This window comes from Cupressus sempervirens, chromosome 3 (genome assembly GCF_028749045.1).
Source record: "Cupressus sempervirens isolate cs-2001-9-10 chromosome 3, ASM2874904v1, whole genome shotgun sequence".
NCBI lineage: Eukaryota > Viridiplantae > Streptophyta > Pinopsida > Cupressales > Cupressaceae > Cupressus > Cupressus sempervirens.
Genome location: NC_143120.1, coordinates 1,117,168,056 through 1,117,183,631, shown reverse-complemented (window position 1 = coordinate 1,117,183,631; position 15,576 = coordinate 1,117,168,056). Strand labels below are relative to the sequence as shown.

Here is a 15,576-nt window from a genome sequence, read left to right as displayed (position 1 = left end):
CCTCCTAAGGCTTCCCTTTGACCATAGACTATACTTCCCACCGAGACACTCATTGGAGAGATCCCAAGGATCTCACATTGATGTAAGTGCATTCTTTTATCTAAAAGACCCAAGGACTCCTATCAACATTTGTCTTGTCAATAGGAAAAGTTAAAACACACTGATGTATCATTCTCAACTTTGTGTAGAAAACACGTTGAGTTAGCCACCTCTGTGGAAAACAAGACAAATTAGCCCATTATGAAGTATCTTAGATCGGTTATCTTTGATGGGCTAACGGTGCCAGAAAATGCCAACACTTACCTTCTCTACAATCTATAGTGTCAAAATTTGATTTTTTGTATATACTTATGAAATCACAGTAGCTTCTATTCGATGATGTTATTGTGTCTTTCTTTACTAAAGGGCAAATGAAACAAGTTTATTTATAAAAATATCTGAATTTCTTGTACTTTTCAATTTTTTGAGTTTGTGCCAATTTAGGTGCTGAGTCTGAGTCAGTCAAAAATCAGCTTGCTGAATTTGGGCTAATTCTGAGCCTTGTAACACTGAATAATACGCACACAATTTATTAATTACCTCATCCCATCATGGCACATCATTACAAAAAGTTGTCAACTTTGGGTAACATGCTTTATTTGAAGTGCAATTGAGCCAGTTTTTTTCTTCTATTCCCATGGGGCTCTAAATCTTCACAACACAGAACTATATATAGATCTTCCATGGTTGGAGGGGAGAGTCCAAAGAGTAGAGAAAAGCTATTGGCTATTACAAATGAATTTGAAAGCTGTCTTACCGAGTTAAGGTTGATTTGTAATAATAAATACCTGTTAATTAATTAATTCCATTGCACTACTACAACATTTTGACTAATGAATCCCATTATACAACTACAATACTTAGCTAATCACATCAGTTATAGCAATAGCTAATTTCAAATTTTAACATCGTTTTATAAATCATTTTCTTATGCATAACAATTATATTTATAATTGAGTATAACCAAGGAACTTAAATTTCAATTTATATGTTTTTCTTTTATTCATTCAGGCTTTCCAGACTAAAACAAATTAGCATTGTGATGGATCATCCCTGATGTGGTAAGTGAAACTTAAGCACAAAACTGTTAAAAGATCTGCTAATGAATTATGGATTTAGCAGTGATTAATTTCTTAAGCATGAATACACCACCCAAGGCAATAAGCAAGCCTAAAACAATGATTATGCTGTAGAAAAATATATCTTCCTTGTGTTTCTTAGTCCTGATTTTGCTGTAGGGAGTTTCTGTCCACAAAAGTTGATGTGCCGTCCTGTAAGTAACACAACCAATGTTAGATCATGTGAACAATGATTTTTTTCAGCTTTTATACAAATTCCCAATAAAATCCGCCATAGTTGAGCAATGCCACTGGTGCAAGGGGTCAATGGCCATCAATGAGCATAAAATAGTTCTGATTTCACTTGAAGAGCTCTTCTTGCTTCTGATATTCAAATCTCACAAGAACTTAGCATCTTTTGATTTCCACTCATATCCCTTTGTTGGGGTGTTAGAAATCAACATTTTTGTGGTCGACCCCAGTCAAAACTTTAATACTATTTATTAAATTGAAATATGGATATTGCATTACAATTAAATTTATTAATTTCATGTTAAAGAATTTCCTCCGAGGCATTCTATTTCCCAAAATGTACGATGAAATGACAATTTCCATATCACATCAGCGTACATAACAAGAACATATAAGTGAATAACCATCAACACAAGATGGTTACTAAGAATTACAATTTGTTATTCTTGATTGTACCTAACAGTTACCTTTTCCCCTGAAGCATATCAATCAATCAGAAACTGTGCATATAGAAAGTTCACAATATCATGAAATAAAATGAAACAGTACCCAAAGATTCTAAAACCAGAATATAAGGATATTCTAAACCTGGATTTTATAAAAGATGTAAAAGGCTAGTTCAAGCTATGGATTATTCCTTTCTTCTGAAAATCTGAATTCTTACTTGCATATATTATACAATCCATGAAAGTAGAAGTACATGAGAAATGAATTCCACAAAACTGTATTATCAAAAGAGAAAATTAACTTACGGTCCAAATATTTTTGGGAAATACTTGTGGAGTGCACTGAGAATGACTGATTGAATGATTCCCAATTTATTCCGTGGAAAAAGCGAGAAATTTGTATTCATCTCCACAATGGCATGAGCATCTAAAATTCGTCTCTTTGTAAATTCTGCAGTTGCTAAATGATAAGGGATGTTTTGTCTTCCATCTGCAAAGGGACATGTATGGGGCCAACACCAATATCAGGTTGTATTAGGAAGCTTCAAGTACTTGGCTGTGTTCCCGTGGAATTCACTAACTATTACTGCACTAAGTTTAATTAGACAGAAATTGAAGTAAAACAAGCAATCAATGAGAAATAATCAGTTTATAGAACAAAGCAATCATAACATATGTATAATCTTTTGGCAACAAGAGTAGATCAAAGGAAACATGACAATTAAAAAAGTAAAATAAGCTTCGACCTTCGGTTCATTGTACTATGACTCTGGTATCTTTGTGGTATGATTAGAATTGCATAATTATGTCATTTGGATGCTTTCCACAACTTGAGTCAGCTTTGAGTTATTATTTAATTGATTCACTTACGTTATCTAATGTTGGAAATAAGACAACAGTTTAGTGTAAAACCTCATTGGAAAGGCTTTAGGATGTGTTTTAAATTGGATGCCTACTTGGGTGACTTTTCACATGAAAACTAACAGGATTTTTTTCTAAATGGGTGACTTTGCACATAATAATAAATTATTATATTTTTTAATTGGCTATTTTCTTTGAGAAACGTTTTAAAAGGAGCTTGAGGGCTTATTTGCACGATTAGACTTGTGAATGCTATTGTTATGTTGGTGGAATGAACTTATATTGTTGCAAGGCTTCTGAAGAACGAAAAACCTCTTGGAGTTGCGGGTTGCTGGTTTCAAGGATGAAAACCCAGTCTAGATATCTAAGTCATTTCATACATAGATCACCATTGGGCTCCAATATAGAGTTTCAAGATCTTTGCACTGTTTATCTCTTTCAGCTTTTAGTGTTGCTAGAGTTTGATGTGATAGGCAGGTGATTGACGGAGTTATATTCCTGTTGGGGTTTTATTATCTCAATTTCAAGCCATACCACTTTGCTGGTTACATGTGGTACATTATCATAATTTTAACTGCTATTGGAAATTGCTTTTCCTCATCTTGCAAGCTACAAGACTTCTATTAAATAAGCTGGTCATACTGTTATTTTTTTGGCCAATACATCTAATGGAAGGCACAAGATATACTAATTAAAGCACCAAGTTTCTAAGGGTGTAATTAACTTGGTGTGGAGTCACTCCATCCTGATTCTTTAATTTAGTGGAGAGAAGTATGAATATTGTTTCAGACTTGTGTATGTCCGATTTCTATAACAGACTTCTGTATCTATCCTTTATTGATGTTTGGGAATGCTTTTGGAGTTAACTTCAAGCATTTCAAGTGAAGTTGCAGTTTGGGTGTGTGTTGGTAAGAATTTTGGGTATATTCCTTGCTACTTTGACCTGCAGTAGTGTCTATCAGTGCAATTTCAGACATGCGCCTGTTTTCATATTCATCACTCATCAAGGTACATTGCTGTTGTTACAAGTTGGGTGGGTTTGTTCATGACTTTGGATTCTATTTGGGGTGTTATAGGAGTTCTCTTTTACATCAGCACTTTTTACATCAGTGTAAGAACCCAATGGGCTCCAACTTCTGAAACTGGCAGTGCATGTTTTTGTGTTTTCTTGTTTTGTATTTTATTGTGTTTTTGAGAGGTTTTTACAAATAGAAAATGCATGAAAACATAGAAATACTGAAATCTGAAAACGAGATTATTATATGGAGCTGAACACAGTATATCATCTTTATTCATTACACAACGAAGTCTTTTCATACACATGCATGCCCGGAAAAAAGTGAACAAATCACTACTATACTTCTGCTGGTAAAAAGCAGACCCAAAAACATCTGGAGATCACTGAAATCTGCAGTGTGAATGATGCCAATTGTTTCTCCCAAATTTGGCACCCTCTCTGGAATTTTGTGCTAATTTATTGAGCCTTCCTTGTAAGAAATTACACCCTGTCGTGTTCCGTTCTAGAGTTGCCTTATGAAGTCCCTGTATTTTTAGTATTGCCAATCAAACCTCAACCCGTTACACTCATTTCCTTATAATGGAAAGCCTACACAACATCTGTACGGTGAATACAACGTCTATATGGGTTTGGGGACTGTACGATAGGCTATTAGAATGTTTGTGCTTTAGGAATACGTTTGTGTTTCAGTTAGAAGACACCGTACGGTGTTTTTTCTCTAGCCTTTTGTGTGTTGTTTTCATTGTCACTTTATTTTCCAGCTTTCCAACAACATCCCGTAGTATGCTTCATGCAGTCTTGTCATGTGCTCCAAGTAGTATCCCTCAGTGCTTCAAGCAGTATTCCCTCAGTGCTTCGGTTAGTCTTTCCCAATGCTTCAGGTAGTCTTCCTCAATGCTTCGGCTAGTCCTTTTCAATGCTTCGGTAGTCTTCCTCAATGCTTCAGGTAGCTAGTGCTTAAGGTAGTTCTCCCCCAGTGCTTCGGGTAGTCTTTCTTTATGCTTCAAGTAGTCTTCCTCAATGCTTCGGGTAGTCCCATGCTTCAGGTAGTCTCCTATCACACATGTAGGTCTAGACCGATGAATTGTCAATAACGGGGGGGAATATTGTGTAACTTCCGTGATGCAAATTTAGTGATATGAAGATGATATTTGCCAATCACACAAAACCAAGACAGATAATTGTCAAGATAGAGCTTCACCGAACAATATTTATAATTGCAAATGAAGATAGTGTGCGAATTTGCTAGACACGAGGAAGTAATACCAAGACAGTGTAGGGTGAGGGTTGAATCTCACTGAAATGGGAATAGCCGAGTAGGGAAGATCTTTCACTTCCAAAATGGTGAACAACAAAGAATCCCAATTGGAATTTGCAGTACAAAGAAGAATAATCAAAATCACATACCAACTACTACCTACATGCCATGCTTAAACACTCTTCGGAGGAACTTCCCGAGGGTTTACAAAGATAGCCGATAGCCACACCTACGAAAACAATTGAATAAAAATGGGTCCAAGATATACTAAATCAATCAGAACCAATAATACAGATTATTAACTTCGGCCCCATATTAATTAATTAAAGTAACTAATTAAAGGTCCTTTTATTATATTATTTAAATTTTGGGACCAATTAATTAATTAATTAAATTAAATCATTACATTAAAATTTGGGACATGACAAATCCTTGCTGACCAAAGACTGCTTGCCCTCAAGAAATCCATCATCAAACGAAATGCCAACAACTCCAGGTTTCCAAATCAAATGTGCAAGGGAGACGAGTGAAATGACATCAATCCTCCACTGTAAAATCCCAAGATTTTGAATAGGTTTCTGAGTGCAACTCTAGAAATAATTTCATACAAAGATGTTATTGTATACTTAAGAATGCTAATCTCTAGTCTATTTATCATGGAAATCATGAGTGCGATTCTTGTATTTATACAATTATGATTGTTGGAAAAAAATGTTTCCTTTTAATAATGAACTTAGTTCACTAGAATACAGTTTCTTCAATTTGAAGTCTAACAGTTGGACAAAAAATATTGATTCTTTAAGTTCTTTTTGTTCATATGAGATAATGCTAATGCAAATAGTGCACTTGTATTGTTGCCTTAACCCAGCCAATGCCGCAAATAGGTATTTGATTCAGGTCAAAGATAGACGATTGAAATCTTCATTATCTGGTTCAGCATCTTCCAAAAACCATATTGATAGTGCCACACCTAGAGTTCCTTTGTTGGGTTGGATGGAGACAAAACAAATTGCACGTAATGAACTCTGACTTCTTCTTCCACCGTATGTGAATCTTCTACCGCTATAGAGAAATGCTTAGTGGGAAATATTTTTGATCACCCTTGATTCTTCTGTTGCCCAAACAAGTGTTTGTCCTTCCTGACGCTACACACAAATTAATGATTCTGTATTTTTCTGGAATATATAATTCCTTCTAAGTTAGAAGATAGAATCTCTTGCATTCTCCAGACTTAGCTTGGCGGGATTCGACTCTGATTTCATGAATATTTCCTTTTAGTAGATTGTTCTGACAATCCCCCAGTCATCGTTTGGTTAAGCATCCAATTCCACATTCCATAGATGCATGAATGAGTGAAATAGATATATTGGAAGAACTCTAGAAATATACCATTCTGCCTTCCACTAGGTCAACTGAAAGTTGACGAAAGTAATAAAGCTACCTTCGAAAATCTTCACTGATTCAATAATTCACTCCATGCCTTCTTCATCGTTCATGACCAATATTTATCTAGGAAGAATTAAGGTGGAAGTTCCGTAAACTTCCAGAATTGCCCAACTGGAAATAATTAATTAATCCAAAATTTAACAGCTAGACCACAAAATGAAAATGGTATTATTTAACTTAGAATAATTAATTATTTTATATTAGTTTTGAAGTTGTGGAACTAATAACGAATAATTAATAAGTTATTCTTATTTTTCTATCTTTATTAAGATAGATTTGGAGGAACATTACATCCATAGCACCACATTGCCATTAAACTTTCACTACACCACTTTCATATAAATATTGTCGTGTCCTGAGTCCCCAGGATCCCAAAGATGTTGATCATAAAATACATTGATGTCATCATGTTCATCAATCTCTTCTAAAAACCCATAACTTAGGCAGACCTTGTTGCTTTCGTGCAAAAGTGCCTCACACAGAAAGATTGCAATTATACATGCCTTGAGCACGACTAGCGCATAGACTCCATCATCAATCACCGGTAGCAATTGTTCTTGTAAACAACCTTTGCCCCATTCTCTCAGTTCATGATTCCATTTATGTGACTCGAGATTATTGCCCATGCTCTCTTGTAAATTAGCAGCCTTTCTCTCATCCCACACAGTGAGAGCATTATGGGTGTTCACTTCAACATTGGTTTTGTTGTCAACACCAGGATCCCAAACCAAGCACGCAGGCAAGATGAGTGAATTGTCATCAAACCTCCCTTGTACCACACTATCATTAGGGGTCCACTGCGCCACTTTGATATAAAAATTGGCGTGCCCTTCAACATGATCCCAATGACACAAAACGTGGAAATCTTTCACATCATTATGTTCAAAAATCTCTTTGGGTATACTCATACACACAAACGTCGATGCTGGCACAAACTTAGCCACTGATACAATCACAATGACAACTATTATATTCCTAACGGACAAAACATCAATGAAGAGAGCCTTGGTGGTGAGAATGTCGACAAAGGGGTCTCGACTGTGAGTACTTCGACAACAGGTGCCTTGGCAAAGGGTGGCGCGATGATGGGAGCCTCAGTGAAGGGAACCTCAACGGAGAGTAACTTAGTGAAGGAAACCCTGACCATGGGTACCTCGGCGAAGGGAGCCTTTACAGAGAAAGCCTTGATGGAGAGTACCCTAGCGGCCAACAAAATTTTAGCAATAGATAAAACCTCGGTGGCATGTATATTCTGAGTTGAAGCCTTGACAATGGATAGAGCCTCGCCAGTGAGCAGTGTCTCAATGGCGATAGATGTAGCTATAATGATTGACACACAATGATGATGGAGACAACCTCCACGATGACGACGGGCACAACGAAAAGCTTGACGATGAACACAGACTTTGTGTTTGGTGATAGACACAATGATGGTGATAGAGACAATGATCGTGACAGACATGATGATGGACTCACCAACGGACACGATGACGGTGATGATAACAGACACAATGACGATGATGAACATGGTGACAGTGACAACAATGGACACAATGATGGTGACGGTTACGACGATGAGCACGGTGATAGACATGGTGACGGGCACGGTGATAATGACAAAAATAGACAACTACGGTGACAGACAGGTGATGGTGATGACAACAAGCTCGATTATGGTAACAGATACAACCACAATGATGGACATACAACCTTGGCGACGAACATGACCACGATGATGGACATAGCTTCAGTGACGGACATACAGCCTTAGCAACAAACACAACCTTAGTGACGGACATAGCCTCGGAAACAAACACAGCCGCATTAACAGATTGAGCCTCAACAATAGACAACTTCTATGATGCACACAACCTCGGAAACTAATAGAACCTCCATGACATATAGTGCCTTGGTGATGGGCACAACCTCGTGCACAACTTTAGTGATGGTCACAACTTGATCCGTCCATGTCTTCACAAGACCCATGCAAGTAACATCATTTTTTAGGCGTTCTCCCCATTTTGGTGTAGTAGAAAGATTTAGCAAATCCTTCTGGAGGAACCTTGTAATCATGCTTTCATTCTCTTCATGTAATGCATCATCCTTATTGTTGTCATCCATTTTCTCCCACTTGTTCAAATGAGATATTAGTTTTTCTTCACAATGCTTGAAAACATTTCTGATATCTGCTGCTATAGAAGGGATACATTCTAGATTACAAACAACCCATAACATGGATGTGATGGGCTAGGATATCTCATCCATCTCTTCAATGCATGAGATCATAAGACTCTCCATAGCAACTAAAATCCTAGTATCATGATCTTCCTTGATGGTGACCAAGAAGTGATGGAACATACCATGGACCAGATTTTGAAATTCGAGATCTAAGAGGAGGTTACTTTGACATTTGTACAATTCTCCAATATTGTGGATCTCCTACAAAAAAGGTCACTACTGAAAGCTGTCAACTATCAAATGCAATATCTCTATCATGGTGTTATCATCATACGATGCTTTAGGATCCGACATTCTCAAGGCCTCACTGAGACATGCTCCAACTGCCAACCTTTTTTCCTTGTCACGGTGTCTCAAAAGCTTGGGTTGACTTAAGGCATCCTTAATCAACGAGAGGATTCACTTGTATAAATATTGAAGGTAATTGGTTCACCTTACACAAACATACTTCCAATATATCTAATTGAAGATTAACACCCTTGCTGAGCTCTTTGCCAATCTTGTGTAGTGCCTTCAACCACCACTCTCCATCGCTATTAGATGCCATAGTGTGATCCAAATACCAAATCTCTCAATCATCCCAGTAGGATGGCAAGATCACCAACTCTGATACCACTGTAGTGTTCCGTTCTAGAGTTGCCTTATAAAGTCCCTGTATTTTTAGTATCACCAATCAAACCTCAACCCATTACACTCATTGTCATATAATGGAAAGCCTACACAACATCTATACGGTGAATACAATGTCTACATGGATTTGGGGACCATACAATAGGCTATTAGAATATTTGTTATTGTAGGGGCCCCTTCTAGATTATTACCCCTTCACCTATTATTGTAGGTCTTAGAAGATACCGTACGATATTTTTGCTCTAGCCTTTTGCATGTTGTCTTTGTTAAGTAACATGGATCATGTCTGCAAATGTAATAATATTGCCATTGTTATAGATATATTTCAAATGCAAATTTGGATCTCATATAAGTAGGAGAGAAGGAGACATGTCTCCAAGGTTTAAACATCATTAGTTAGTATAAAATAATATAACAAACCATATATATAATATATATATATATATAGGAATATTTATATTATCATTAATAATGAAACACATGATCATATCAATCTGACTATAACTACAAACTTAACACTCCCTCTTAGTTAGGAAGGATTGATGCAAAACATATTATGTTCTTGAGTATACGAAGAGATATCATCTTAGTATGATATTCCTGGAATGGCATAGTTAAGAATATCAACGTAAATCCATCAACACACAAATATATTATATATGGAATTTGCTACAATTCATAATGAGACTAAATTTCTCAACACTTTTCTTTTTAGCAAGGAGGGAAATTAAGCAATTACTATAACTTCAATATAAGTTTGAATACCACTTTAAGTGTGGTCTATAATAGATTTAAGTTATGGTGTCTGGCAATATCCGGCTCGAAGAACCATAACAATTTTCATGGTGTCCTACGAAATCCGGCCTAATGACCATGATGCCAATAATTTTCATGATGTCCAGCAAGATCCGGCCTATAATCATGATGGATATCAATGTGTCCGGCAGAATCGGGCCTATAACAATGACACCAATAATTTTCATTATGTCCGGCAAGATCCGACCTATAATCATGATGGATATCAATGTGTCCGGCAGAATCCGGCCTATAACAATGACACCAATTATTTTCATGATGTCCGGCAAGATCCGGCCTATAATCATGAAGGATATCAATGTGTCCGGTAGAATCCGGCCTATAACAATGACACCAATTATTTTCATGATGTCTGGCAAGATCCGGCCTATAATCATGATGGATATCAATGTGTCCGGTAGAATCCGACCTATAACAATGATACTAATAACCTTCAATACTTTTTGGTATTAAAAGGTTGGTCATCTATTGATAAGATCGTCACCTTACAATAGTTACCTTATATTCATTATCATAACTTCTGGCACATTGGGACAACAATTTAATATAGTTTGTTATGATAACAGGTCCAGTTATTGATAAGATCGTCACCCTTCAATAACTCCCCTCTAAATATATACATCAATGAAAGATCGTCATCTTTCATAACATAATTACAAGAACATCATGTAATAACTCACATGATATCCACCATGAACCAAGTTAGAGGGTGGACCCACCATAGCTGCTACTAGAGGGTGGAACAAAGGATTTTCACCTCACACTTCTCTCTCATAGAGGAGAGCGTATTATAAAGAAATTAACTTAGAACTTCTCTTCATAGAGAAGATATTATCTAGAAAGGATTGCATCTCAAAATTTCTCCCTCTGAACATCGATCCTGGGAGTCAGGTCCTCTCGTTACTTCCTCAAAAACTCTCTTTACCCAAGGATGCCTGTCGAACTCACTTTGAATCTGCTATCAATTTTCTGATTTCTTGGTGATATGTCATTACTTCCTCATGTTATACGTAGGAGTAGGCCCATCAACATCATGCAGCCACCCACATGTATTTCTAGACTCCCTCTGAGTATCAATCTTCTAGCTCCTGCATTGCCTTCGAAGAAGTGTCATACTCCCACTTAATGTAGAAGACTCATAATCTCAATCATCAAAGATATTTTCTTCAAGAGCCTCACTTTATCCAGCCTGATCACAACTTCTTTTTAAGTTATTGTCATAAGCTACCTAATGTGTCATTCTTCTTTTCCTGCAAGATCAACTTCACACACAGAGGAAAAGATCAAGGAAAATAACTCTTATAGTATGTGTAGAATTACAAGTAATAAGAAAGTAAATATAATAATCAAAGATAATGAATACTTATCTGCACATTAACGTTCTTGATACAAGTTGCTCCAATGAAGGTCCATATACATCAAACAAGAAAATGCCTCCAATGGGGAATGAAACATTGGTTAGGGTAATCATTCACCCCCCAACAATGTAGAATTTCCACATACTTCATTATTATTAATTTGAACCATAAAATAGTCGAGAACACTTCCACTTGTAGATGAATTATATTCATATTCAGTCTTCTCAGGATGATCCTTGTGTGTGTGTCAGTCTCCCTCTCAATCTCCCTCTTTTTCCTCTTACTTGACTCTATGATATGAATCAAAAAAGGATTATATTTAGTATAGAGATGTACTATATAAGGGTTGATGTTTCTATTCTTCATATGTTTATCCATTTAAGATCTCATTTCTGATCCAAGTAATACCATAAGTGATAGTTAATCTGAATTCTTATATTATAGTCTCTGAGATATGTTATACTTATTAAAGGTTCTTGAGGTGCCATTTCGCCTATAAGAAATCTCTCTGAATTTGTGTATCAATAACTTCATAAATCTATCTCAGGTTGAGCACTTGATTTGTCTTAAAGTCAGGATAGAGTCTTTCTTTCAATCAGTTCCATCATGATGATAATTCTCTAACCATCTTGTAACCAGATTATATCTATTTAGTATTTTTATCTCACATACTCATATTTTGTTTTAAGAGTTGGAATATTTCTTCCAATTTGCTTTTGGAGTGAGCCTGTAATCTGTCAGTGATCGCATTGTATGTATGCATGATCATTGTCATCCCTGTTGGCAAACATTACTAAACCAGATCACATAGTTCCCATCTTAGCTGCATTGATTTTATTCTTGTCCAATTAACACAAAAGATCCTCTTTACACGTTCACTGCAGGTTTATATATATATATATATATATATATATAAATATAATTTTTATTCATTTTAATTTTAATTTTTTCAATGCAACACTTAATCTCATGCAGGGAAAGCATGATCCATTTTGTTTCTTCAATGTTCAAATAATGGATTCAATATGAGAAGAGCCTGTGACTCCTAGCTTGCACATCATTTCCTTGTATGTAAAAATGATATGAATATGAGGGGGTGCGACTTGGTAAGACTTTACTCCCTCTACTCCTCTTAGCTTTGGGCAATAGCGATTATCAGTATTCTTAAAAATTACTTCTTTAGCAACATCTTGATACTGATATCCCTGAATGCTGGAATATATTGAAAAAAATCTTAATTTGTTGGAATTGATACTATACAGGGTATGACTTCTCAAATGAACAGATGCAAGAATAGATAGATAAGAAATAGAGTTTCTAAGTTGACGTATTCTAAAGGTTTCCAGACTCGAGTGTAGATTCTTGTCTTCCCTTATACTTTGTGCTTATTCGGAAGCTAATTATTATCTCTCTCATTTGTTTGAGAGGTAGTACTTGCTGGAGATAATGAATTCCAATAATGATAGAAGACAGTCTCGATTAGATCAATGCCAGAAAGCACGAAACCTCATATAGGCTAGAAACGTAATGACAGAGAGATTGTAGATGCTGATAAACAGGCAGTCAGAATACTTTGTTTGTAGACTGATATTTATTGCACAGGTTCCTTTTATAGTAAATACCTAAGAAAAGTAATCATACTGATGAACAGCAGCGCACAGCATGAATTTTTGACAGTATCTATATTAATTAATGTTCATGAACCTTTGACAGTGTTTGAATGCAATCGATAAGCGACTGATAAATCTGTGGCTATACAATAATCCAAAAGATGTGGCGATAATCTGAGCAGTGTAAGTATTGACTATAGACGAAATTAAGAAAAATATAAATGTCAGAAGAATACAAATTTCAGAAGAGCACAAGTCTCATCTATATTGGCAGATATGTTGGTAAATAAATCTGTCTTGTAATCAAAATTTAACTAGAAAAGACAAAACATGATATTCTTAAACTCCTTCAGCGGATCTCCCTAATCGGTATTCTGAAGAGAGCTGTCTGCTTGGTAGCCCGATAGGAAGCGAGAATATATAAGGACAAAAAATTCAAGGATTCGATAAAAGACAAAAACTCTATTTTATAGAGAATTCATATTACAGAAAAGATAGAATGAAGATTGTCATTTAAACAGTTCCTTATAATCTGTTATTCACATCAGCGCTCAATGCTTTAATGAATTAATCACCCAATGATATTAATAGAGTAGATGTTTTTGTTATATTTTGAAACGGTTTATGGTTACTTGAAATGACACATCTCTTGCGATAGTAACTGTAGCAAACTGAAACTATAGTCCATAATCAACCATGCCAGAATAGATTAGGGAGTGCTGCAATCAATTTTTATATATTTATAATTATTGTTATTTTATTTTGGTGAGTCCACATCGAATTGCATAGCCATGGGTTAATGATTGGACCCCCATTCATTTCCAAGAGCCAACGCTTATACTCAGCAGAGTTGAGCCTATCATTTCAGCGTTTGACATTCCAGCTTATGAGTCACATGAGGTATTGACAGTCTTCATTTTCCCTCAAGGGTAGTTCTTCATTTTGGTGTTTAAAAACGTACAATCCAAGTTCTTATTACATACAAAGAAAATGTTGATAGAAGTTCAAGCTTGGTATTTTCAAAAACATGTTCTACAAAGTGGCATCTTCAGAGAAATAACCAGCAATCACCATGTGTCACATCCAAGTCTGTCGTATCCAATGAGAGGTAATTATCCCTAGTGTATGAATTGGTTCTCTTCAGTAATTGTTGCGCAAAATAGGAGCACAATTATTTCTTCCTCCTGGTTCGCTGAAGAATATACTTATCTCCAATGATGTGGGATCTACCTTCCGTATCTATCTGCTTAAATAACTTATTTCTGTCACTTACATTTTCTACATTTGCAGGATGGCTTTGATACCATGTTAAATAACATGGATCAGGTTTGCAAATGTAATAATATTGCCATTGTTATAGATATATTTCAAATGCAGATTTGGACCTCATATAAGTATGAGAGAAGGAGACATGTCTTTTGAAGAGACATGTCTCCAAGGTTTAAACATCATTAGTTAGTATAAAATAATATAACAAACCATATGCACATGCACACACACACACACACACACACACACACACACACATACATAAAATTAATATAATATAATATATGTAATATATATATGTATGTATATAAAGGAATATTTATATTATCATTAATAATGAAACTCATGATCATATCAATCTGACTGTAACTACAAACTTAACAGTTTTCTTTGTCACTTTATTTTCCAACTTTCCAACAACATCCCGTAGTATGCTTCAGGTAGTCTTTTCGTGTGCTCCAAGTGGTATCCCTTAGTGCATCGGGTAGCTAGTGCTTTAGGTAGTTCTACCTCAGTGCTTCGGTTAGTCTTTCCCAATGCTTCAGGTAGTCTTCCTCAATGCTTCGGGTAGTCCTTTTCAATGCTTCGGGTAGTCCTTTTCAATGCTTCGGTAGTCTTCCTTACTACTTTGGGTAGCCAGTGCTTCAGATAGTTTGTAATAACCCCAGTTGGCTATATCCTTAACAATCATCAATTTTCCTTTGCTAATCAATAGTCTAACATTTCATCAAACATTTGGGAGTCGTTACTATTATTGTTGCAAATTTGATAATCTGAGTTTCAAAATTACACTAGAGAATGCAATCGGGACAATTTCAGATCAATTTAATACTAAGCAGTTTGTATGAATGCCAACATTAATTCATAATTTTTCCCTACGAACTGTGGAATTATATAATTATGAAAGACAAAGGATTTATTGCAGCTTTAATTCATTACCAACAATGTTTCAAATAAATAGTAGCAGCAATAATATTTTAAAATGCCAAGAACCTGGAAATATAGATTGGCTTTGACTTTTGATTTGCAGTCCAATGTGAATCTACAACAGCCCCAATAATATATATCACAGGTCATATAAATTGACGCGACTCTTGAAAATTATAACACAACCCCTCGGAAATGTCACACAAACCCTCCTTAGGTGAACATGACCTTGCAATTGATAAACTACTGCCCTATAGTGAAATAACAACATTGTAACACTCAGATTGAACTCCCAGCCAAGATGTAGAAGCATAAAATTAATAATTTAGCTTTCAATTCGTTCGCCAGAA

The 15,576-nt window shown here is 35.8% G+C and overlaps 1 protein-coding gene across 3 annotated transcripts in view; it reads right to left on the bottom strand.

The window, feature by feature from the left end:
- Positions 1-929: 929 nt before the first annotated feature.
- Positions 930-15,576, bottom strand: part of LOC149570711 (uncharacterized) — a 277,096-nt gene continuing 262,449 nt past the window's right edge. For all 3 annotated transcript variants that reach the window (XM_089823243.1, XM_089823244.1, XM_089823242.1), the window contains 2 exons: positions 2,102-2,285; positions 930-1,310 (listed from right to left, as the gene is read on the bottom strand). In XM_089823243.1, the coding sequence (XP_089679369.1) occupies positions 1,139-1,310; positions 2,102-2,285 (356 nt within the window). In that variant the 3' untranslated portion in view covers positions 930-1,138. The remainder of the gene's footprint in view (positions 1,311-2,101; positions 2,286-15,576) is intronic.